The sequence below is a fragment of the Magnolia sinica genome, chromosome 5 (genome assembly GCF_029962835.1).
Source record: "Magnolia sinica isolate HGM2019 chromosome 5, MsV1, whole genome shotgun sequence".
In the NCBI taxonomy this organism is placed as follows: Eukaryota; Viridiplantae; Streptophyta; class Magnoliopsida; order Magnoliales; family Magnoliaceae; genus Magnolia; species Magnolia sinica.
Window position 1 is genome coordinate 18,918,811 of NC_080577.1, and position 26,844 is coordinate 18,945,654.

The window sequence follows — 26,844 nt, forward strand, 5'->3', positions numbered from 1 at the left end:
TATGATGTGTTAATCATAGTAGAACATGTTAATGTGCATTTTACAGATTTGGGGTGCCATTTTATATTTTTTAAATATTTTTTTCTATTTACACATGAATTTTGCCCCTTTTTTTTAAAATTCGAAAAATCAATTTTTAATGGTTGTATTGCTGTTTTAATCATGCCATATGATGTGTTAATCATAGTAGAATATGTTAATGTGCATTTTACAGATTTGGGGTGCCATTTTATAATTTTTTAATATTTTTTTCTATTTACGCATTAATTATGACCCTTTCTTTTAAAATTTAAAAAATAATTTTTTAATGATTGTTTTACTGTTTTAATCATGCCATGTGATGTGTTAATCATAGTAGAACATGTTAATGTGTATTTTACAGATTTGGGGTGTCATTTTATAATTTTTTCCTATTTTCGAATTAGTGACTTTATGTTTTTATTTGCTTATATTGGACAGGTTTGCCTTGGAGCTTCTTAGGGTTTAGTTAGAATATAAAATCATCTTTATTAACATAGGTCATACACTCATACTCAAATCTAATTATCTAGTGTCTACCTAAGCCTAAAGAAATGTCTGGGTCTGGCCAACAACAAGTAAATGATGATATTGGATGGCAACATTGTAAGAGGGTTGGTGGTACTAGGCACCAAATGAAGTGCAAGTATTGTGATAGACTAGTGACTGGTGGAATTACCCGTCTCAAACAACATTTGGCACATCGAAAGGGTCAAGTTGCGCCATGTAGTAGAGTACCGAAAGAGATAATGCTTTTAATGCAAGCTAGTCTGGATGAGTCGAAGGGTAAACGTGCTGCTGTACAAAAGAAGAAAGATGATATTTTGGATGCAGCTCGACAGGAAGTGTTTGGTCCTGAATATATGGGCATTCGTGATGAAGATATTATTGATTCTGACGAAGATTCAGATCGAGAACTTACTATAGCTAGGAGAGAGAGCTTGCGTCTAGCTCGTGAAGAGGAAGAACTTCGCCGCATGTTTGGCACGTATGAGTCAGTGCGTGATACAGGGGGGGCAATGGGAGTGGGAGTGCAATTGCTTCTGCAGGTGGGGGTGGGTAGGTTTGGTGGGTTACGACGTATGTTTGGGAGCCGACGACAGACGTCTTCACATGATGCCCCTATACGTTTGGATGAAGAAGTAAATGAGCCTAGGAGACCCTCTATTGATCCAATCTTATTTAGGAAAGAATCAACTAAACAAAAGAAGATAAAACAAATGTGGAGTAGAACTTTCGTTGAGAAATTAGGTAGAGCAGCAGCAAAGTTATTTATACATGCCAACATACCTCCTAACGCAGCCAATTCTCCATATTGGCAGGTGGTAATTGATGCAGCAGCAGAAGCAGGTGAAGGAATAAAAGCTCCCACGGCTAAGGAGATTAGGGGGAAATGGACAGATGATGAATATGCGGATGTGAAAGCATACGTGGCTACCTTTAAACCTGTATGGCAAGCCAGAGGATGCACAATCATGTGTGATGGTTGGACTGGCCCAACCAGACGCAGCATGATCAACTTCATGATATACTGCCACTTAGGAACTATATACCACAAGTCAATTGATGCCTCAGAGGCAACAAAAAATTCTACTTATATTAATGGACTAATGGATAAAGTTATGGACGAGATTGGAGAGGAGAATATAGTGCAGATTGTGACAGATAATGAAGCAACATATAAGCTTGCAGGACATATGTTGATGGATAAGAGAAAACATCTTTTTTGGTCACCATGTGCTGCCCATTGTATTGATCTTATATTGGAAGATATTGGGAGGAAGAAAAATGTTAAGGAAATGGTCGAAAGGGCAAGGGAAGTGACAACGTTTATTTATAACCATAATCAAGTAGTTGCAATAATGAGAAAGTTCACGAAAGGACGAGAGTTGTTGAGGCCTGCGGCGACTAGATTCGCAACAAACTTTATAGCATTAGAGAGTTTATTCCAGCATAAGGAAGAGTTGAGTGAGATGTTCGCTTCCCGAGAATGGCTCAACACAAAACATGGGAAGAAGACCTCAGGAACACCGGTCGAAGTTGCGAATACCATACGGGACAACAAATATTGGAAGAAGGTCAAGGCGATCCTAAAGGTGATGGAGCCACTAATGAGGGTACTCCGTCTTGTTGAATCTGATGAAGCACCTACCATGGGGTTCCTATATGATGCCATGGATAAGGCAAAGTTTGTAATTCAACGTGATTGTAAAAGTTGGCAGACTTATTGGAAGATGATCGACAAGAGATGGACAAAACAACTCCATCACGATCTTCATGCAGCAGGTTACTACCTAAATCCTAGGTATAGATATGCCCAATCATTTGTTGCGGATGATGAAGTTCGTGTCGGGCTAAAAAATGTGATAAAGAGATTAGAGCCTGACTTAGATCTGTAAATAAAGGCATTAAATGAATTAGATACATTTGGAAATCGCCTTGGTAGCTTTGGAAATACTCTTGCACAGCATGCAGTATCTAGATTGCAACCGGCCGAATGGTGGATTAATTTCGGAGAGAGTACGAAGGCTCTCCAAAAAATTGCAGTAAAAGTTTTGAGCCAGACAACATCTTCCTCTAGCTGCGAAAGGAATTGGAGTTGTTTTGCGCTCATTCATTCAAAGAATAGGAATAGATTGCAGACTAGAACATTAAATAGACTTGTCTTCATGCACTACAATATAAAACTAAGAATGCGACGACATCATAGGAGCATTACAGCTGCTGATGACGGAGACTACTGTCCAATAAACTTGGATAATATTTATGATGAGGATGACCCACTTCTACCTTGGTTGGAAACAAGGGAAAAACAAATTGAAGAGGATAGTGAAGAATTGGAAATTGATGACCCAGAAATACGCAGAGCGCAACAAGAGAGTCGTGCAGATGTGTTGGACCCAGTAAGAGGGGCAGCGTTTATGCCACGTACAGATACGGCTCAAGATCAACAAAAGAGTACGAGCAGTGGTAGCGTGACCGTGTCGGATGAAGACGATGGACCCCCTGCCCCTGGTGCTGGCACTTCTGGTGTTGCTCAGTGCCCTATACAGCCATCTACAGATCACGATGTCGATGAACAGCGACGAGGTGGTACACGAGGTCGGACTTATGAGTGTACCGAGTCACGATATAGCCAGCAGGAGGTGAGTACATCTAGTGGTGCACCGGGTCCGAGAGGTTCGGAACATCAGCAGGCTCATAGTCTTGGTTATTATGATGGATATTCTTATGGTGAATTGAATTATGATGGTTATACTGAGCCTGTTCCATCACATTCATGTTGGAGTAGCCCTCCCGATCAATATCCATATGATTATAGATATCCAGATCCAAATCCAAGTTACTCATCACAGCAGACGCACTCTCAATCTCAAGATTCTCAACAGCCTGAGTATGGGCACCAGTATGGCTATTCGACGGGCACTAGTGGATATCCTTACTCCGGGTCAGAGTCGTTGCCTAATCAGGATCAGTCATCCTCTAGTTTCGTTGATCTAGTATTTCCTTCTGGCACTGGATATTATGGATATGCAGCACCTACACCTATTGGACAGCCTCAGCCTGATGGTGACGATGACGATGATGTGGAGGTCGAGCAACCACAAAAAAGCAGATTTTCATTTTGGTGGTGACTTGTGATTATGAGTATATATTTGTGTTAAGGTAAGTATTTGCAGCAGACAACTCACAACAGTATTATTGCAAGAAGCCATGCACACACTTGACACTACCGAACTTGTATTTAAAATAGCTCCCCTGACAACCAATCAAGTAATCCTTAATCAAGTTGCAGGGGAATATATCAAACACTACTAATTATTTTTTTTAATATTCTTAACTTGAGGATGACAGGTCATAGACAGGAATTACACTATCACAGTCACGTGCACCACACTGCACAGGACCACAGGTATGTTCGAGAAATTCCTCAAAAATAATTGCAAACACCTAATGTAAGATATTTTCATTTTACATTCATTCTAATATATCTATCAGTGATAGTAGATAGTTAGAAAATTAAATATATGAATTTTGTAGTCAAATTCAGATTATCTGGTTCATAAATTCATCAGACAGTCCGATACAACTTCTCACCAAAGAGTGGACCGTTACACCACCATAAACATGTTCCAATTTATAAATGAATGCATATTTAGAATGCTTAGAATATTCTGGATTTAATCCATATTTTTTCATAATTTTTTGGCAAAAAAAAAATTTTGCGCCGTTACGCCCCCGTATCCGTATCGGTTTTGGAGGACACCGTTACGCCAACCGATACCGATACGGGACACCTTGCTATTATCCCTTTTCTTGTGATGGACATGTCTTTAGGCCAACAACCAATTGAGCAAGAGGAGATTCAGATGGAGCTAAGGAAGCTAAAGAATCAACACAAGATGATGATGAAGATTCAAGCATAGGAATAGGTAAACAACGAGTCATGGAGGACTCCCCTAGAGAACGACAAAAATGAGACTACACTTAACACAAAGAAAATGGGCGATCTTCAAAATGGTGACATCCATCGAGACAAATTTTCTCGGAATACTAGGAGCGAAGCATTTGTATCCTTTTTTTGTTATAGAAATAACCTAAAGAAACATTTAATTTCCTCAGCATTGAGCTTATAAAGGTGGAGGGGAACATGGATAAACCACACAACTAAAAACTTTATAATGAAGGTGGACCCCACCTCTCTTTGATGAGGTTCGGGGGACACCATCCACCCCCATTTTGGGTTGTCCAAGTGGGTCTCACAGTCCAACAAGCTAGACCGTGTGTTAGCCCCAAGACATCCCTTGATCCAAGTGTATGTAATGTATTTCCTTACCGTCCGTCTATTTGTGCATGGGCCCCATATTTGCCCCCCCCCCCCCCCCCTCAAATGTATTTTAAATATGTAAAATTATCTATTAACTCAGAAAAGTTCCCCCTAATTTATTATATATTTTTACATTTTTTATTTATTTTTCTCTTAGTTTTCATTTTAAAAAAAAAAAATTTGAAAAAAATAAATAATAAATAAATATGTGGTTGCATATGTGATCGCAAATGATCATGTGCGATTTAACAACATTGATGCCTACCATTGAAAACCAGCCCCTTAGGCCCAATGCTTTAAATATCGACGACATCAACCAATATATCCCACGATATATCTTGTATCTCACCTATGTGATATGGAACACACTAGTAGTGCCGATATATGCCACATGTTCAATCTGGTAAGTATTTTCAAGTTATGATTTTTTTTGTTGAAATTATGTTAAATCAGTGTCAAATGATTCTAAATCCATTAGATTTGCATGTTTTGCATGAAAAATCATGGAGTTGGAGCTTTGATTTCGATATCCATTGGTTCTTCATGTTCTCCATAATTATTATTTTTTGAAATTTTCCTCCAACCAGCAGTCGATTGAGACTAATTTCAAAGTATTTAGGAGTATTTTATGAAATGATCATCACATACACTCTAATTTCGAAATTTGAGAATAGGTGGTCCGATTTGGGGAATATTGGGATTTCTCCTAAATTGCTTGCAATGTTGCACTCCAAACATGAAATCAAGCATGCATGAGGGTTGATCTACTGATTTGTTAAGTCCTTATCAATTTTCAAAATATATAAATTATTTTTAAATTAAAAATTAATAAAAGCATATCCAAGGGTCAGGTGGAAAACCTAATGAACAAACTTGTTGTCCAGCTGGTTTTCCCACAGTGGGTCCCACCATTATGTCTGTTCAATAGAGATAATGTTTGTCTTTCTATTGATTGCTTCTTCTCAATGCTTTAAATATTGTTATCGTACCCTTGGGATACGGATATATATCAGTTATCGCATGGGATATATCGATTGTATCGCATAATGTATCGTTGTTGTTGGGAAACATGGGAATATTGGGAAATTGGTCAAATTTGTCAATGGAACTTTAGAATTTGTTGAAAAAGACATCGATACATACTTAGAAATCAAAACATTACAAAAAAAAAAAGTGCACATAATAGGAGTTACCTTTGTATGGGGTCCTAATATATGCGCTTTCCAACTAAACTGATGCAAATATATTCAAAATCTATTCATATAATTTATAAACGTAAGAAGACATGTATGGAAACACAAGCAATGCATTTAAAAGCAAAAGAAGAATCACTAGATCGGGTTACATACATGTTTAATTTTGTATTTGGATATAAAGATTGCAACTAATTTGTGAGAAATTGAAAATTTTCGATTTTTCTCAAATTTCTGCAACTTGACCCATCTCCCCTAGATCTTAAACTCAAAGCTCCAAATCCATGATTGTTCATGGAAAATATGAAGAATCATAAATTTATAACCATTTGACACTAGTTTAACATGATTTACAAGAAAAACATGGATCGAAAATCGAAAATGCTCACTGGATCGAATATGTGGGATATATCGGCACTACCTATGTGTTTCGTATCGCATTGGTGGGATAGAAGATATCGTGGGATATATCAGCCGATATCGTCAATATTTAAAACACTGCTTCTTCTATACGAATGCTCTATCATTCCCCTTCTTTGCACAAATGATGGAAGTTGTTATCACATTTGGAATGGGGTTAAAGTTTCCAAGTTATTATAAAGTGAGAAACAAGTTTTTAACGTTAAGGTTGAGAACATAAAGAAGGCAATTGACGTGTACAGCGCAAAAACATGATTTACGATCATGTCAAACTAGTAGACAGATGAGCAAATCGGTTTATTACTAACTTTTTAGTTAATAGTTTGAGTGATACAGCTTCTTTTTTTAAATGTAAATCTGTTATTTTTTTTTTAGAGGTTATCTGAATCTGTTAATAAATCTGACGCCAACAATTTATTAGCAATGCTTGAGTCCATCATTGATGAGGTTGGCGCGAAGAATGTGGCATAAGCTCTGTGGATAATGTATCCATGTATGTAAAAGCAAGTCAAATGATGATGGAGAAGAGAAAGAAGTTATTTTAGTCAACATGTGCACCCCATTGCATGAATCTTATGCTTATAAACATCGGTAAATTGCAGTTTATATGAAGATTGTGGTCAAGGCAAGGTGTTCCATATCCATTACGATACGCCCGTAAAGGCCAATACGTATAGATAACAACCATGACCGTTACGCGATACGGGGGTGAAATGGGGCAGTTGATTTTTTGGGACCGTATTGGCCGTTACCCCCGTAACGGTCGAAAAACGGCCACTTTTTTTCTATTTAAATCCATTCACGCCGCCCCCCTGCCCCCCTTTTTATTTTTTTGTTTTTCTCATTCCAAAAACTCTTCTAGATCATTTTGTAATAGATTTTGACCACTCTTACTATAGTTTTTAATATTAAAATCATAGATTGAAGTGATTTGAGCGAATAGAAGCTCTGATGGCCCTTTTTTTCAAAAAATTGAAAAAGTAGTATTTATGCAATTTTTATTATTTTTAATTTTAATGTTTGATTGTGATGTGTAAACATTAGATATATCTAATCATGTTCACAAATTCACTAGACAGCCTGATACAATACTCTCACCAAACAGTGGACTGTTACACTACCATAAACATGTTCAAAACAAAAAATGAATACATATTTGGAATATTTACACTATTCTTGGTTTTCTAAATATTTTTCAGAATTTTTTGGGCAAAAGATAATTTTTAACCGTTACGCCCCCATATCGGCCGTTACAGCCAATACCCTTATCGGTAATGGTGGTGACCGTTATGGCCACCGTTACCTATATAGAATACCTTGGGTGAAGGCAAGGGCTATAAATTTGTATATTCACATGCATTGTTGGGTCTTTAATTTGATGAAAAAGCATACAAAAGGTGAGGTGACTAAAGCAGTCGTGTCACAATTTGCAACATGTTATCTAAGACTGAAGAGCATACATGAGCATATGATTGGTTCGAGGTAGATGTTTACCTCAAAGGAATAGGAAGAGAACAATTTCTTCGAGACCCTAGAGGTTAAGCACGTGCATGATATAGTTTTAGTCAACGTAGACTTTTGGCAATTCATCAAGTATTGTTTAAAGACTATTGTCCCATCGGTTAAGGTCATGGCTCTAAATGTCAGTATTGAAGGGCGTATCAGCCCAGCCAAAAAATGATACGATATGTCATTGTGTATCAATATCGAGGTTGTATTGGTCCATATCGGCTTGTATCGGTAAGAATTTTTTTAAAGTTGAAAAAAAATGTGTAAAAATATTAGAAAAATATTTGAACAATAGAGATTGAATGCCCTCGTGTTTGTAAAATACAATCTTCAACTTGAAGTCTTTCATGCGAAGAGAGAAAAATCAAGGACTCAGTCCAATCTACTTATCGAATATGGAATCTGATGATGAATGGATCATTGAGAAGGAGATTCCTACCCTTACTACGAGAACGATTGAATGAATATAGGTGAATGTTTTGCTGAGGCATTAGAAGGCGTTCAAGGTGTAGGCTCTACCTCACGACTAGATGGACGATGTGGTATGATTGCAAGTTGTAGTATAGTTTTGTACTCCTAGTATATTCTTGTACTCTTGTAGATTTACACTTAATAGTGTCATTTAAGTATGCTAAACTGATAAGCATAAACTATTTTGTAGGTCCTAAAAAACTATCAATTAGAAGTAAAGCAAATGGAAAAGCAAAAGTGGGAAAAGAGGAGGAACATGATTTTGTTTCGACATCAAATTTTGCAGACCGAAATGATGCTATTACTAACATTGATGTTAATATTAGCCATGATGAGGATGATGGCACCGACTCAAATGGATAGAACAAGGGCCAAGAATGGATTTATTTCAAATTTTTTGGACATTTTGTTTTCTTTTTTTAATTATAGAAATGAATAGTGAATACATGTAAATGGGCAAAGCTTTTTTTTTTTTTTTTTTTGAATTATACGATGAATTCATGTATATGGGTAAAGGGTCAATGTTTTGAACTTGGTACACCTTTGATACACCGTATACAATTGATCACCTGATAATATCATGATTAGTATTGTTTTTTTTATGCATTTTCATGAGAAAAAGAATGATTGATGTATTTTTATTTTTCTGATTTATGTACAATTTGCTTTTTAATTTTTTTTAGAAAATTGGGAAAAAAATCTTATAATTTACTATACAATATGATTATCCTAGATTACGATTCATGATATAATAACAATTATGATAGCATTGCCTAGGACAGCCATAGTGAATAAAGTCAAGATTATTTCTGCAATCACTTGTTAAATTGTTGCAACCCTTACCCAGGTCATTACGACCAAAGCTGACATCAGCACAACCATGAACAAAATCACTACAACCCACACAATAGCCAGAGTCATCATGGCCCATACCATAACCAGAGTCTCCATTGCCCATATTATAACTATCAGATCCAAAGTCATCACCATTATTAAATCTACCTTTGCCACTATCATCTCTAGTTTCCACTACAGCCACTAATAATTAAACTGAGCAGGGCAGATTCAATCATGAGGCCCTGAGGCTGTGTCCATCATAACTTTTTGACGATTTTCTTTTTGTTGAATCAAAGAAAAGACCATCCCAAGAGAAGGTAGAGGCTCCTGACTATGAATTTATGTACAAATAGTTTCATACTCAAGATTAAGCCTGTTAAGAAGATCAAAGATTTGTTGCTCTTCAAGCTCAACCCATTGCTCCCAAGCACAATAGGAATGAAGTGGTCTATGGTGACTGAAGCTATATCCAGCAGAGAAACGAAAAAATGGGTTATCTGTTTCGATTACCTAGCGATGCCGAATTGTCCCCGATAATTTAAACACTGCTCGTGACAACCTACAATGACTGGCAGTCATATATTATTATGAAATAAAAGAAACGGTACCCACGGGATTACAAGGATAGCATGAACGCACGCACATTACCTCACATAGGGTGATGAGGATGCATTATGTGCATCAAACAGGAGACTTTTATGGTTGAGCTACATAATCTTATATTGATTTTCCTTCCTAGCAACAGGCTCAATGAGAACCTCATCCTTTATAACAAACAAAACATTTGTTGACGAAATAATGCAGGACATGAAATTTAAATATGATATGCAAGATTTCAGGCTTAGATCATACTAATTCAAAACAATTACATAATAATTCCACATCCCACACAAAAGCTCAAACATTCAAGTAAAGGGAAATTTGCATGAGTCCAGACCTACACAGGTTAGGACTGGATCAATAAAATTACGAACCAAACGATGCTCAAAGGGAAATAGAATTCAGCCACACATGCACAGTAATCAGTCCCTAATCCAAGGGATTCCCCAATTTCAATTCAAGGAACCCTAGGGTGAGAAAATGGGTAAATAAATTAAGAATAAAGCAATCTAGGGTTAGAGTTATGAAAATAGGTATGAAAAGGGGAAAATAGGAAGAAAAAACCTGAACCTGGGCAGCTCCCGCATGCGGACAGCGGGCCAGGGCCTGGCACACGTGCGCAGGTGGCTGGCCGCACATGCGATGGGGGCCCGAATCCCTAAACCGTTTCCTTGACCTTAGTCGGCCAGGGGGGGCCTTCAAACCCTCCAAATCTCATCGCAATTCGATATGCGGTCGAGGCGCGGTACTCTGTCGAAGTTTCAACCCTCCTGCAGGGCCAGATTCTGGAAACTGGCTGTAGGGAGGAGGACGGCTGCAAAAACAGATAGATTTGAAGCAAAGATGATGGTAGAAGGTGAGAGATATGGATGAAAGAAGATGAGGTCGGATTGGGATAGACGTGGCTTCGCACCACAATAGTTAGCCCTTCGAAAAGAGAGGGCTTCGCACCCACTTTGAATTTTTCCACAACTTAAAAACTCAAAGAGTAGAAAAAAAACACGCAGGAATTTTTATTCAACTTCAATGAATCAAAAGAACTACAAGGGATGCTTATTTATAGGAAAACTCTTTACTCCAAAACTCGTGTCATGTGCGCAACCTATTACTTGGTGATGAAGTAAACCAAAATAAAAACTAATCAAAGAAATCTAAAGCATTCATGAAGTTCTAAATAACATAAATAAGCAAAACCTAAAATATGAACTCCCCGATCATGACATCCCATGATGGGCTTTACTTGACTATCGGGTCCACTTCAATGAACCAAACTCCGTCTTCTAACGAGGAGGCCCTCCCTAGACGTCGTCATCGATCCAGATCGACGGTGGGGCCCTCGTTCTTCTGGTGTACATGCGTAGAGGGCGGCGTGCGTGCGTGATGTCCCCATCAACTCTCCCCGGCTGCAAAGATTTCGCCACTGGCAAAATAAAACTCCTGAACTGCTCTAGGATGTCAGGATCGAGTCTCTGAAGCTCCTCCTTAATGAGCCACGTGCTGTCTAAAGCTGGGCGTGACTTCTATTTAACCAAGTACTTCTAAAAACCGCCATCCGACGTTGAAACTATCTGATGGTTCAAGATATCCTCTATTTCCTCTCTGGGAGTGTGAAGGTTAGGTATGGGAGGTAGAGGCTGGGAAGAAAGATCGGGAAGAGACCATGGATCAAGGCTCAAATCTAGGGAATCAGGATGGGCGGGTGAAGGGCCGGACAAAGTATCAGTGGGTCCCTAAAAAGCAACTACATCCTCCACATTGAATATGGAACTAAGTCCCATGGAAGGTGGAAGATCTACCTCACACGCATTGAGACCGTTTCGTTTTATAATTTTGAAGGGTCCAGCACTACGAGCGTGTAACTTGCGAACGGCTCCGGGAGAATACCGCTCGGGCCTAATGCGGACGATCACGGAGTCCCCAATATTGAATTCTTTGAAACGTTTATGCTGGTCTGCAGAAAATTTGTAATGTTCATTACTAGTAGTGATCTTTCGCCTGATTTCTTGATGCAATGAATGAATGTGATGCGCAAAAGACTCTACAGTCTCAGATGGCATATGGGATAATGACATGGGGACAAGGTCAATAGGCTTCCTAGGCTTATAACCAGTAACGACTTCAAAAGGACTTAGACCTGTGGACCTATTGACAGAACTATTGAATGTAAACTCGGCTATAGGTAGTATGGCGTCCCATGTCTTGGTGTGCTCCCCCTCTAAACATCTGAGCAAACTCCTTAGGCTCCTATTAACCACCTCAGTCTGGCCACCGGCCCGAGGGTGGTAGGCAGAAAAAAATTGGAGCCTAGTATTCATCATATGCCATAGTGTCTTCCAAAAGTAACTCATGAATCGCACTTCACGGTCAGACACTATGGTTTTTGGTAACCCATGCAGTTTGACGACCTCACTAAAAAACAGCTTGGCAACATGAGATGCATCGGAGGTCTTAGAACAAGGAATGAAGTGGGCCATTTTAGAGAAACGGTCCACGACAACAAATATGGAATCATGTTTCCGAATAATCTTGGGAAGTCCAAGCACGAAGTCCATACTGATGTCCTACCAAGGGATAAATGGGACTGGCAAAGGTGTGTATAATCCTGTATTTTACTTCTTTTGCTTTGCCAGTTGACAAGTACGACACTGCCCTATAATTTTGGCCACGTCTCGCTTGAAGCTTGGCCAATAAAACATATCCTCCACTAGGGCAATGGTCTTGTCTCGACTGAAATGAGCCGCGACCCCTCCTGAATGTAACTCCCAAATAAGAAAATTGCGGAGGGAGGTGCGTGGTATGCACAAGCGGTCACTCCTAAACAAATATCCGTCTAAAATCAAATACTGTTAGCTCCTGACAGACCCTCTAATAACGACGCGTACACAATTCCGAAATCTGGACATTCAGAATACTCTTCTTTAATGCACTCAAGGCCCGTAACTTCAACGCTCATGGAGTTGAATAACACGACTCAACGCATCGGCAGGCTTATTCTCTACACCGGCCTGGTGTTTAAGCACAAAAGTGTACTCTTGAAGGAATTGAACCTACTTGGCATGCCTAGGGTTTAATTTCTTTTGAGAGTTCAGATATCTCAAGGCCTCATGATCTGAGAATAAGACGAATTCTTTCGGCAATAGGTAATGACGTCAATGGCACAGTAATTGCACTACCGCATAGAATTCTTATCATAGGTGGAGTATCTTTGTTTCGCCTCATTCAGTTTCTCATTAAAAAAAGCAACAGGGTGCCCTTCCTGACTAAGCACTCCTATGCCGACTCCTAATGCGTCACATGCGACTTCAAAGGGTTTTGAAAAATCTAGAAGTCGCGTGACTGGAGCTTCAGTCATCTTGACCTTTATCTCCTTGAAGGCTTTCGAGGAGGCCTTTGTCCATTGAAACTCTCCTTTTTTTATGCAATCCGTGATGAGAGCCACAATGGAACTGAAACTTCGAATGAACCACCTATAGAAGGTGGTTAGGCCGTGAAAGCTACGCACCTCATGAATATTGTGGGGTTCAGGCCAATTGACGATGGCCTTGACCTTCTCGGGATCCGCCGATACGCCCTCAGTTGACACAATAAAACCTAAGAAAATCACACTACTAGACAAAAACGCACACTTCTTTAGATTGGCGTACAACTTCTTGACCCTAAGAATCCCACAAACCTGCCTCAAATGGTTGAGGTGTTGCTCCTTGGTCATACTGTAAATCAAGATATCATTAAAGTATACGACCAGGAACTTCCCCATGAAGGGCTTCAACACTTGGGTCATCACACACATGAAAGTGCTTGGGGCGTTAGTTAATCCAAAAGGCATAACTAGCCACTAGTATAGCCCCTCCATCGTGAATGCCATTTTCCACTCATCACCTAGGCATACACGGATTTGGTGACAACTACTTTTGAGGTCAATTTTTAATAAAATAGTACCATTGGCCATCATATATAGCATGTCATCAAGACACGGTATGGGAAACCGATACTTAACTGTGATTTTGTTGATGACCCTACTACCAACACACATCTTCCATGTGTCATCCTTCTTAGGTGTAAGAAGGGCGGGCACGACACATGGGCTCATGCTCTCTCGAATGAAACCCTTCTCTAGGAGCTCATCAATCTGCCTCTTCAATTCAGCGTGTCCTTTGGGTTCATTCTGTAATGCGGGAGGTTTGGTAAAGTCGCCCCAAGGATTAAATCAATGGCATGTTGTATATCCCTCATAGGGAGAAGTTTATCCGGTAGATCCTCAGGAAAGACATCACGAAACTCATGCACTACCTGAATGGCCTCGATGGGTAGCTCTACACTAGCCTTTGGTACACTCTCCCTCGCCACAAGGGCAAATACCATGGCGTCCGCCTCCGTTTCTCGCTCAAAATCTTTGGCATTTAGAATATGGAGCAGTTTGGATTTGGACTTCGACTCTTTCACTTCTTTTGAGCTACTCACACCATTGTGTGATGGACTCCTTTCCAGTCGTATTCTTAGGTGGTAGAGGATTTAGTTTGACCTTCCTGCCCTCGAACCAAAATGTACACACATTTGAACGACCAAATATGGTGACATCCCTGTCATAGAGCCACGGTCTGCCCAGAACAATATGTCCAACATCCATAGGAACAACATCACACCAAAGTGTCTTTATAAGATCCAAACTGAATAGGAACAAGACATCGGTGTGACACTGGAATGGAAGTCTCATCAACCCAAGAGACTCTATAGGGTTGAGGATGGGCTTCCAGGTTTAAGCCCAAACGGCTCACAGTGCTAGTTGATGCCACGTTGGCACAACTACCACTATCCACAATCATCTTACAGCTCTTTTTCTCACACTTTGCATAAATATAGAAGTTTATGTTGTGGCGCCAATCGTCCGTATTCTTTGCTTGAGCAAAGGCACAACGCACAACTGCGAGGGTCGCAGACTCTTGCGGTCCCTCCTCATCGTCACTAGGGGTTTCTACTGGCTCATATTCCTCCTCCTCACCATCGCTCTCTGGGGGCACTACTTTTACTTGTCCATCAATAAGGAGTACTCTGGTGCCCTCTCTAGTGCCGCACTGGTGGGCAAAGTGACCAAACCCCTAACACCTAAAACACCTAGTGGCCCTACTTCTATGTGAACTAGACCCGGCAATTTCTTTACCCTTATCATCCTTGGACCTAGGCTGAAAATTGTTGGAAGGTTTGTTTTGGTATCCAGTGTTAGGTCTGCCCCAGAGGGGATTGGCCTTAGCTCTAGAATCGCGAAAGTCAAACCTCCTTCACACAGACACTTTGAGATATTGCTCGACGTCCAACACTACTTGATACAACTATTCAATAGTATCTGTCTTTGGCGGGCAACTCTCTCCTAATGTCAGGATGGAGGCCCGTTTTAAAACGAGCAAGGGTGAGTACGGGGTCTTCATCAACCTTGCAGCAGGTCAAGTACTCTTCGAATTTCTCAATATAGTCAGCAACACTAATGGAACCCTATTGAAGAGACTGTCACTCCTCAATCAACCGCAAGTGATAAGAGAAAGGGAGGTACTTCTCTTTAAGTGTTTCTTTCATTTCTCCCCAATGGACTATTTCGAGTTCTCTCGCACTTTCTTTCTTTCGCTCAACTGTTGCCCAAAACCTCTTTACTTGGCCCACAAGCTTTATCTTGGCGAATCGTACTCATCGAGTATCCAACATGTCATACCACTCAAAATAATGATCCATATCCGCCAACTAATCTAGAAAGGCTTTAGGATCCAAGTGGCCAGGGGCATCTACTCTAACTCCCTTGAGGAGTTGCGCATCTGGGTCATATTGATCATGATGTCCCTCGTGGGATGGGTGCACAGATGTGCACCCATGACCAACTCCTTGGCCGCCTCCATTCCTTGGTCTAACCTCCTGACCACCTGCTTGAGAATGAACATCTTCCCCAATGGTGGGGTTTGCCCCAAGGGAGGCCTCTAATTGAGTAACGCGATCATTAAATTGGTCAAGGTGTTGATCTATGCATTGTTCCAAGCGCTTACTCAGATAATCAACCTGCTTGGTTAACTTGGCCACTACTTCTTGCAGTTGCTCCATGTTTAGAGTATGGTGCAAACCAAAACTGCGACCCGTACGTGTGGGCATACACTTGCTAACTCAACCTAAGGACCTTCTACTACGACTATATGCGTCTAAAGAAACTAAATGACCCTATGAGACTCTATATGAAGGAAACTACGCGGTGCTACCAAAATCCAGCAATATAGCTGTTGAAATAAGGGATTAACGGGAAGTTACAGCAATGTGAATTGCTAACTTCCTGATAATCAGAAATTTCAGCAACTAATATCAGGAACTACGGGTTTCTAAATAGCTATATATGATGAACTAGGTGCATGATGGAATCAAACAAACTAACCCTAAACACGATGTATTCCCCCATAAGAACCCTAGGCTTTGATACCAAATTTGAAACAGGACATGAAATTTAAATATGACATGCAAGATTTCAGGCTTAGATCATACTAATTCAGAACAATCACATAATAATTCTACATCCCACACAAAAGCTTAAACATTCAAGGGGAATCTGCACGGGTCTAGGCCTACACAGGTTAGGACTGGATCAATAAAATTACGGACCAAACGATGCTCAAAGGGAAATAGAATTCAGCCACACATGCACAGTAATCAGTCCCCAATCCAAGGGATTCCCCAATTTCAATTCAAGGAACCTTAGGGTAAGAAAAGGGGCAAAGAAATTAAGGATAAAGCAATCTAGGGTTAGGGTTATGAAAACAGGTATGAAAAGGGAAAATAGGAAGGAAAAAACCTGAACCTGGGCCAGCTCCCGCGTGCGGACAGCGGGCTAGGGCCTGACACACGTGCACAGGTGGCTGGCCGCACGTGCGATGGGGGCCCGAATCCCCAAACTGCTTCCTTGACCTTGGTCGGCCAGGGGAGACTTCAAACCCTCCAAATCTCGTCGCAATCCAATGTGCGGTCAGGGCGCAGTGCTCCATCGAAGTTTCAGCCCTCCTACAAGGCCAGATTCTGGAAACTGGTTGTAGGGAGGAGGACGGCTGCAAAAACAAGCGGATTTGAAGCAAGGATGATTGTAGAAAGTGAGAGATATGGATGGAAGAAGATGGGGGCAGATTGAGATAGATGTGGCTTCGCACCACAGTAGTTACCCCTTTGAAAAGGGAGGGTTTCGCACCCACTTTGAATTTTTCCACAACTTAAAAACTCAGAGTAGAAAAAAAAAACACGCAGGAATTTTTATTCAACTTCAATTGATCAAAAGAAGTACAAGGGGTGCCTATTTATAGGAAAACCCTATACCCCAAAACTCGCGCCATGTGCATAACCTATTACTTGGCAATGAAGTAAACCAAAATAAAAACCAATCAAAGAAATCTAAAGCGTGCATGAAGTTCTAAATAACATAAATAAGCAAAACCTAAAATATGAACTTAATCCAACTAGCGGGGCCCCGATTATGAGATCCCATGATGGGCTTTACTTAACTATCGGGCCCACTTCAATGAACCAAACTCCGTCTTCTAACTAGGACGCCCTCCCTAGACATCGTCATCGATCCAGATCGACGGTGGGGCCCTCCTTCTGGCGTGAGTGTGCGTGCGTGTGTGATGTCCCCATCACGAAATATACCTACAGAAGCTTGTGGTGGATAGTGTTTATGGGATCTAATTCCAGAATTGTGTTTCATTAAATGGTTCCCATAGCCTCTTCATGCCAACAACACTTAAGTTTACTAAGAATAGAAAATTAGAGGCAACTGTAAAAAGGAGCAGATCTTGAGAAAAAGGAAAATGGCCACATATAAATCATCACTCTAAACCATGGTTTTCCTATATATCAGAAACTACATCTACCTCTTCATGTGTGCAAAACATCTATGGGTAGATAAATGTGATATGTAAAGACACAGGGAATCATGAAAGCATTACCGATGACCATGATAGAACGAGGAGATGAAAGAGGTGGTAAATTTTGCATACAAATGCCGTTGCAAAAGGGAATGGAGTTACAGAATGAATGGAGTCGTAACAAAAAGTATTGCACAATTGTCTTGGTGTTCCTTTCGATTCTTAACAAATTACCGATACCAATCTAAAAGAGCAAAAGCATGAGAAGAATAGACATTGGATCATGAAACAAAGGAAAGAGAAATAAGAAAAATGGGAACCACATGATAGATCATGCAGAGGAACTTTCACAGACTACAGCACATTCTTCGATGATGGAAAATACTCTGATATTCTAGGGCTTCTCATCCTGTGTTTTGGTACTATGAAAGAAAAGTTTACGAAGATTTTATAAAACATTTTAGTTATTTCACTTAGCTGTAAAACATTAAAAGCTGCGGTGGTAAAAGGGCTCTAATGATTGACCAGAATACCCTAAAGAGACAGTACTTCTGTAGATCAATCATATCCATCTTACCTTCACAAAACTTTTGATTGTGGACCTCCAGATAATTTCTTGTTGATTGCATTTTCTCATCATGTTCAGCAAAAAAATAGAAAGAAAGAAAGAAACATGTAATCCCATAGTGTGTATCTTCAATGGTTCACAAATTAATTCTTTGTACTTTTAAAGACTGTGAACTTGATATCTAATTTGTTTTAGTTATGCAATTGGCTTCTCTGCTTTGACAATCTTTCATTCATTTCCTTGTATTCATATCCAATTGCACAAATGGATGACTGGTTTGGTATTTTCAGATTAATGATATTATTAGACCTTCTGTTATTAATATTCAAAATCTACATTTTTTTAATCATTTATAATACTTTAGGGTCTATTTGGATCGCCCAGATCCGACGTACTGTATTGTTTTAAGTTAAATAAATACGATATACTGCGTTTGAATTGGATTTGAAATCCGATTCAGTACGTGGCATGTGAATACATCGCCGAACCAAGTAAGGGTGGACATGCAGTTTGATAGTACATCAACTAAACATCGGGCAGTGCAGCGATGTAATTGCACTGTACCGCCTCTCACAATAGAGAAGTCTCTCAAATCTCACCGTGCTTCACGCGTCCATCTCATCTTCTTGCGCCATCCTTCTCCCTCTCCATTATTTTCAACCCATTCGCCAAAGGAATGGATGGGTTTACAGCCACATCTTAGACGTAGACGCTAATTCTTGCTTCGTCTTCTTCGCGTACGTGGAAGGTGGGGTGTCCTCATATTATGGCCATCATTCCATAAGCATGGTTTCTGTTACAAACTAAAATTTCATACCATATGTTAGGCAGAAGTGAAAGAAGGTAATTTTTTCTCTTCCCAACATAGATTCTGGGACAAGAGCTGATCCTTCTTCTTAATGGATCGTATCCCTCCTTTCATTCATGGATACTTTGATTGACGGTTTGGATGAAATCCATATACTGTGATGGGGCCCACATAGACATGACCTGTGCTGAATGGTGTAATGAATGTAAGTGGTGAAGCCAAGGTCCACATAGAAGATTTCCAATCCAAACATTGACCATGCATACATCCCCTGAATACATATGCAAAGCTAGTCCTTCCCAAACAATCGGATCGAACTTGGAAAGGGCACTCGATACAGTGTACATCCTCCATTGTACATCTGCCATATTGAATTTACAATGCAATACAATCCTATACGCGAATCCAAACAGACCGTTAATGTTTTGAAAAAATGGTAGTCTTAAGCATTTTAAATTTCACAAATCACATTCATGTACTCTCTTTCTTAGAGGTTGGTTTTCTCTAGGTATGAGCATTGTTGTCAAATGCAATCGCATATGCGCATACTGTGGATCAAATCGCATATGCCATATGGCATATGCGATCCTGGCAAGTATCCCATGGCATACTTTTATATGCGACCAATATGCGATCGCATTCTGCATATGCGATCGCATATTTCCTAATAGCCATAGTGGAAGCAATTTTTTATTTTTTATTTTTTTGACAATTTAGAGAACTTTTGCCTATAAATAGGCACTCGTATCCCCTCCATTTTCACTATTCTTTACTCCAAAGCTCTAAATCTCTTACTCTAATCTCTCTACAATTATTTCAAGTATGTTTATTTTTTGTATTTTATAAGTTGTGCTTGCTTTTTGCAAATTAAGTTGAAAATTATAACTTGTAAGTTGTTTCAAGTTATCCATTTATCAGTAAAATTTCTTTGTTCAAAGTTTATAATAATTAGTTCTCTTTTAATGTAGCTTGATTGTTTTGTTAAAATTTATATAATATAATATAAGTAATTAAATATATAACTTAATGAAACACTCAAACTATAATAAAATAAGTAAAATAACCCAATCCAATCATGTGTACTAATTAGGCAAGTTTTCCTTTTTTTTTTAAAGAATTTTTTCATTTTTTTTTTAAATTTTTTATTATTTTATAAAAAATATGCCATGGCATATGCGATTGTGCGATCGCATATGCGAACAGCATATGCTGATCGCATATAATCGCATATGCTATTTGACAACATTGGGTATGAGTACCTGAATTGTAGCATGCCATTCAAAATGGTTGGGGGTATAAAAAATAAACTTCCAACAAGTTAATGGACAGCCAGCACAAAGCTGATTCAGAGGAGAAACTAAGAGATGCATGTTGAAGATCGAACCTGAAAGATAACATGTCACGGACTTTTGGAGCACTCGGCATGTTCATAAACAAAGAGTTCGTAAAGAAAGTAATGCGGCGGCGAGCATCCAAATTCATGGGTATGTTTATTGCAGACTCCTTCACAGTTAATAGCAAATGAAGCCTAACAACCTGCAAGAAAAATGAATATAAGCCAATAATAGAGAACGAAATCCAATGATTCAAACAAAACCAATAAAAAAAGGAAGTACCTTCTCACGCCAAGATCTACTTTTCACAAGGCTGAGGTTCAAAGTTGAAAACTTTGGTCTGGTTTTGTCATCCTGATTTTGATGTCTATGTTGATATGTCTCAATTCTATAAAGGAAACAATATTGGGTATGAAAGTTATAGGGGGTCACTATGTGGGCAGTAAGAGTCTCATTTAAAAAGAAGTAAGAAGATCATTTAAAAATCATCTTACACATCGCCCTTAACCATAACATCATGTATGATGATCTCCATTATATCCTGAAGGACGTTGATGATGTGTGGCTTATTTGCCTCAAGATTTGCCTCAAGATCGTCTACATAATCAGGTTTCTGTCAACACAAGGAACTCAGTTTGCAGATGATAACAATAAATCTAGACCTTCCCCCTGTAGGTCAGTGCCTAAGACATTTTTAAATGTGGATATCTGAAGTGAGAAGATTACCAAAAAGTTTAGAAGCTTCTCCAACTTACTGCTGAGCTGAGGCAGTTCACTCATCCTGAACTCACTCAGAAATCTGCTCTGCCCTATGCTATTTTTGACCTCTCGACATATTTGATGGACAACCCTGGACAGTAAGCATCAAATGGAAAATTTTCATGTAATTGCAAATAGATATACACCTAGAACAAAACAAGACATAGCTATAGATAAAGAAGTGCAATATAAGGACAAAGGTACCATAGTTTTACTATCTAAAAATATGCAGGAAACATTAATAAATAAAGTTTTCCTCACAATTTATCCTCTTCATCATCCCAAAGGCCCAGAAGTATATCTCTCAGCGTCTCATAGAATTCTATCACGGCAGAATACATGTAATCATCGATTTTTATCTTTCTAAATAAATCTGCATCCTCTCTCCCCCGGAAATCTTTTGCCATGTCCAATGCTATCGGTATCTGTTATCAATAAGGACGGATGCAGGTTAATGCAATAGTAGAACACTTGAGGTCAAACACGGGATAAAAATATTGACTGCTTGGATAAATATGAGAAATGAGAGATGATGGGTACCTTACTTGCAAGCAGGAAAGGAGGCCACTGAACAACAGATACATCACCTGAAGAATATGGTACAAGCAGCAGATCCTTCTCCCTGAACAATGCAGAAAATAACAGAGATAATGACGGAATATAGTAGAAGGCTGTTGACTTTTGAAGTTTTTAAGTAGTGGTCTCAACTTATTGCTGATCAAGTCCTCCTCCCGCATACTACTGATGAACCCATTCCACACCTGAGAGAACTTTGCAATGTTCTTCCGTTCGTCCTCCTCCTGATTCAGAACCCGCACTTTTAGGAAAAAGAGAATTAATCTTTTAGCATCCTAGCATGCATATGATGATTGTCTTGTATTATTTTTCCCAGTGTAAAACACATCTGCACAACTGTACAGATAAATTCACATATAAAGAGTAGTCAACGTCATCAAGACATGTTCCCATCAGTAAGTTCAACCATTTCAAGTTCAAAATAACCACAAAAGAAGCATTACGGTATGATTCCTTCTGGATCCCTCTTTAGAGGATGGCACTAGTCGTTCACTAAAAGCATTTGGCACGGCTTCAAATCTGGAGCGTAGCATCCCGAGCGTCCGAATCTGTGTAAAATCAGGAGGCATAACTGATGGTCATAATGGACATAAAACTAATACCCTTCTGGTTGCTTCATTGTACAACATAAGAAGCTGTTGAACAGATTCTTTGCAAAAAGTAGGACACTGATGGAATTCATTAGGCTCATTAAATGCCATTAAAATTCTCTTTGCAACTAGTTTCCAACGGGACTAGAACAAAAATGGCCACTAACCTCACCCAGGTGGCTGAAGGCTCCAATAATGCCTCCAACGATAGTGGAGAAAATAGCATACCATATCTGTGCATCCATGAAATACACCTATATGCCAAAGGAACCACATGAAAATTTGAGAATTCCAAAAGGAGATTCAAAGTCCAGGTCAAAGGTTCTCCTAAAGTTTTCTTACCAGGACAATTGGGGCCCATATGGAAATAACAACACCGATATTGTGCTCAACTGTATCATTTACAGCATGCCACTCAATACAGGTCAATGCAAAACAGAAAAAGAGAAACCTTTCAAAAACTGAAAATCATACCATTAGGAAAAAATTCATGCCATTCATAGCTGGTGATTCTCATTCCCATGATCAGCTTTGTTGGCTCAATCAAAGGCAATATCTATTAACAGGAAGAATACCGTCAGAAAATCAGAAATTTAAGATGGGTTAATTAGATTGTTAATGGGAAGAATAGCATGTGGGGCCCACCATGGTGTTTGTATGACATCTTGCACATCCAGCAAGGTTGTCCCACCATGAAAATGGGATGCCCCAAAATTAAGGCGATCCAACTATCAGGTGGGGCGCACATAGAAAACCATGAACAACCACCCAAAAAACTCCACATTCACGTGGGGCATCCCATTTTCATGGTTGGATCAATCTGATTTTTCGGGCATCCCTCCATCCCTAAGATGATTTTCTTTATGAATATCAATATTTCGTAATTACCAATAAAACATCTCAAGTACAAATAACACCACTACCTGTAGGGATTATTTCACTGTCAACGAGGCCAGTATGATTGTGATTGCTTGCAATGGCATCTCTCAACAACAGATTAAATATCCATATAATGCAAATCTAATGCATTAATAATCTCTAATTCATAGCAATTACTAATCTGAATCCCTGATGATGATAAATTCAAGTAAGAGATAGTGAAGAAATAAAATCACCTCAACATAGTAGCTGAATGCTAGCTTGCTGATTAGCAGCAGGATCCAAAATAGAGTATATCTGATGAATCAAGAGCATTTGAAATAGCAACTGGTTAATCAGAGAAGCACGTGGCTCCTGACATTGAAAACTAAGCATATTAGCATACTTACTTGAGAAGCGAGAACAGGCCCTCATGCATGCCTCTTCCAACATATAACTTTGGCTGTTTTTGAAACACATGTAGGTAAAAAAACACTCCGACTAAAAAAAAAAAAAATCATCATAAAGAAATCAACCCAAATAAATGCTTGCCTGAGCCCACCACATTAAAAGAATAACAATCCGCCAGTTTGAACGCTCCATGGATCTTCGCAGTGGAGGAAGCATGAATAACAAGGCAGCCAATACATTGGGTATCATATATATTACAACTGCATAACTATACAACGACTGATTTTGCCAATTTCTGGCCCAGTTGCTAAAAAATTTTACAAGTCCAGTGGGATTCTGCACAGAGCTAGAATAACCAATAGGCAGGACTATTACCCATACAGCTGCAACTGCAAATTTCAGGAGATACCGAATTATTTGGGTATATTTCATGCTTCCCCAAGCTTTCCAGCTAAGAATAATATCCAGAGTAGCTGCACCATTAAAGATGGCATCAAATAAAAGAAATCACCAGCCAACAAAAATAAGTATGGAAACCGGCACGTTGATTTACAGTGTATGCAATGGTCATATTGTACACCTATGAGGTGCAAAACAAAATGCAAACACAAACATATTGTCTAACTGATGTCGACATGCATTGCCAACATAACTGACAAGAGAATCCAAAAATCCAAGCAATTTAGAAAAATCAAACCATTGTACCTTGCAGGAAATTGAGTAAAGCAGCAGTTATAAAGATGCTCAAAACATCTTTAAATACATCCGGATCAAAGAAGGCAATAACAGAGCCAGTAGGACTCCATGCAATAATTACCATAGCCTGCAAACCAAATAAGTGAGATTACAACCATGTTTACAGTAGAAAAGGCTGACACCCACATAATCAATATTGAACAATAGAGATTACCTGGAAAGCCAATATAAAGAATATCCACATCCTATCAAAACTTCTGAAAAGGTGCCAAAAGGTACGGACTTCGACAAAATTAGTTTTAGGCTTTGTCCGGCCACTTACAACTTGGTGACGATGCTGCAGGGAAGTGTACATTGTGGGATGATATTTTTTTATTTTTTTATGCATAAGAAAACTTATATTCAGAAAGAATAAAGTATATCAACAGGAAAAATGCCCCTAAGACAACGGAATTAGTGAATTACAAATGGCATATACATTTGAACTTTATCTTTTAAACTGTATGATAAGATGATCTTCAAAACTGTAACGCGGTGAATGCAGAAGATATACATTGCAAATGAAAGGAAGCAAACTGAAAAGGCTAAAAACCTAATGTTGGGTGGACAAATCTCATACCATATAGATCGTTCTAAAGCAATTGGCTAGGAAATGATTTGGGAATAGCACAGAAGATATATTGTATCTATTTAACACTGAAGATATATCGTTTGTAGAAAATAAAACCAGAAATCACAATTCACAACACAAATCATGATGCCATCTTAGAGTACCCAACTACTCGAGCCACAGATGACTGATTTTCTTCAAACCACAATCATCACTGCCAACAATCAAAACACAGTAACTCCAATAAGCCATGCACTATGAAAACATTTCCCAAGTTTGCTTGGTTAGGTATAAAAAGCGAAACTATTCCTCTCATGAATACTATCCAGATGTTGCATAAATTATTCTAGAAGTGTAAGTATCCTTGTTGGATTTATTCAAATGGTGACAATCTAGGTATTCTAACATGATAATTCTAGCTCTTTCCATTCACTTCTAACTAAAATTCACATAAAATTAATAAATATTTACCACAACTTTTATGTTTACCTCCCAATAAAAATGTTTATATAAATTGTGATATAAAATATATATGACTCACAAAGGTCTCATTAGAGAAGCCACTATGTAACCAAAAGATAATATAAAAATATAGACTTTCTAAAACTTATTAATGAACCCTATTTCTTGGGGTTTGTTAAAACTTACACTGTGATCTTGTCAGATGCCAATAATCCTACCCATATCTGCACAGTAGCAGCACAATAGCATTGACATGATCTGGGTTCTATTTTCGCGTGAATAGATCTTATCCAGTACTGTGTGTATCCTAGATCCTGTAGAGACCATATTGTCAGAGTATATGCCTGTTACAGTTATATACATCACTGTTCTTATTCTTCTCATACACCATTATCACCACTTGAAAACAAATAATAAAAGGTCCTACCTACTCCAGCTTAGCACATCTGAGACAAGTTGAGCATGACATCAGAGCTAGACATGAGAATGACATTAAATAAGTCCTTTCAGTTAATCATTAGAATAAGCTTGGGAGTAAACCTCATCTGTATGGGTCACCTCCTCAACAAAAAAATCTGCCTCGTAATTCATTGGCCACCCTAATTTAAAGCATTCTCTCGTCCTGCAAAAAGGAACAAAATTTGCTGTTATGAATTTGCTCATGGAAGAATAATAGAAGAAATGACATAATTTTCAAGAAACTCATACCAAAAATATTCATTTAAATCATCATAATTTCTCCATTTTGAATGGCTTGCAGTGCCACCCTTGTTTCTTCGAGCTTCCTTTTTCACCAACAAATATCAATATCAAATGCAGACTAAAGAAATGCAAGCAGATGGAATGGGTGAAAAGAGAATGACTTTGAAAGAATTCTACCTTGAGCATGACTTGATATATAGGAGTTATAACTTCTCGCAGAAATGATTCCTCGCCATGGTGTGCTGCTTGGATATGATCTCCACTAACCGGATGTACATTACCATATAAAATTCCATGGAGCTCCTTTGCCATCTTATTTTGGAATAACAGAAGATATACATTAATTCTTATACATCAAAATTTTAAAACTAGATCAATTAAGATACTTAACAAGGCTCAAAGGTGACATGAAAGCTTTTCATAAAGATAAAATGTGATACTTGTTAAACCACAAGAGACTACATTGTGGGGGGAAAAAGACTACATTGTGGAAATTGTACATTGCTTATTTCGCTGAGAATAACAGGAATATATAGAAGAAGTGGGAGATCTATGGGATATCTATAGAGATCAGGGTGTCCCGTATCCGTTATGATACAGCCATATCGGCCGATACGTAACGGTAACGGCCGATACCGTTACGCGACCCCCCCCCCCCGGCGATTCTATGCCGTAACCTGTTACGGGCCTAAAGAAAATAGGAAAAAAAAAACTTTT

The 26,844-nt window shown here is 38.9% G+C and overlaps 1 protein-coding gene across 1 annotated transcript in view; it reads right to left on the reverse strand.

Moving 5' to 3' along the window:
- LOC131245655 (callose synthase 7) overlaps positions 1-26,844 on the reverse strand; it is a 108,625-nt gene that overhangs the window by 22,799 nt on the left and 58,982 nt on the right. The window contains exons 10-28 of the mRNA XM_058245251.1: positions 26,305-26,439; positions 26,134-26,210; positions 25,966-26,047; positions 24,568-24,690; positions 24,363-24,480; positions 23,799-24,130; positions 23,657-23,709; positions 23,504-23,564; positions 22,863-22,944; positions 22,731-22,780; positions 22,556-22,642; positions 22,242-22,346; positions 21,931-22,022; positions 21,763-21,844; positions 21,484-21,647; positions 21,190-21,313; positions 20,958-21,076; positions 20,746-20,851; positions 20,514-20,665 (exon numbers count right to left, since the gene is read on the reverse strand). Of these exons, the coding sequence (XP_058101234.1) occupies positions 20,514-20,665; positions 20,746-20,851; positions 20,958-21,076; positions 21,190-21,313; positions 21,484-21,647; positions 21,763-21,844; positions 21,931-22,022; positions 22,242-22,346; positions 22,556-22,642; positions 22,731-22,780; positions 22,863-22,944; positions 23,504-23,564; positions 23,657-23,709; positions 23,799-24,130; positions 24,363-24,480; positions 24,568-24,690; positions 25,966-26,047; positions 26,134-26,210; positions 26,305-26,439 (2,144 nt within the window). The remainder of the gene's footprint in view (positions 1-20,513; positions 20,666-20,745; positions 20,852-20,957; positions 21,077-21,189; positions 21,314-21,483; positions 21,648-21,762; positions 21,845-21,930; positions 22,023-22,241; positions 22,347-22,555; positions 22,643-22,730; positions 22,781-22,862; positions 22,945-23,503; positions 23,565-23,656; positions 23,710-23,798; positions 24,131-24,362; positions 24,481-24,567; positions 24,691-25,965; positions 26,048-26,133; positions 26,211-26,304; positions 26,440-26,844) is intronic.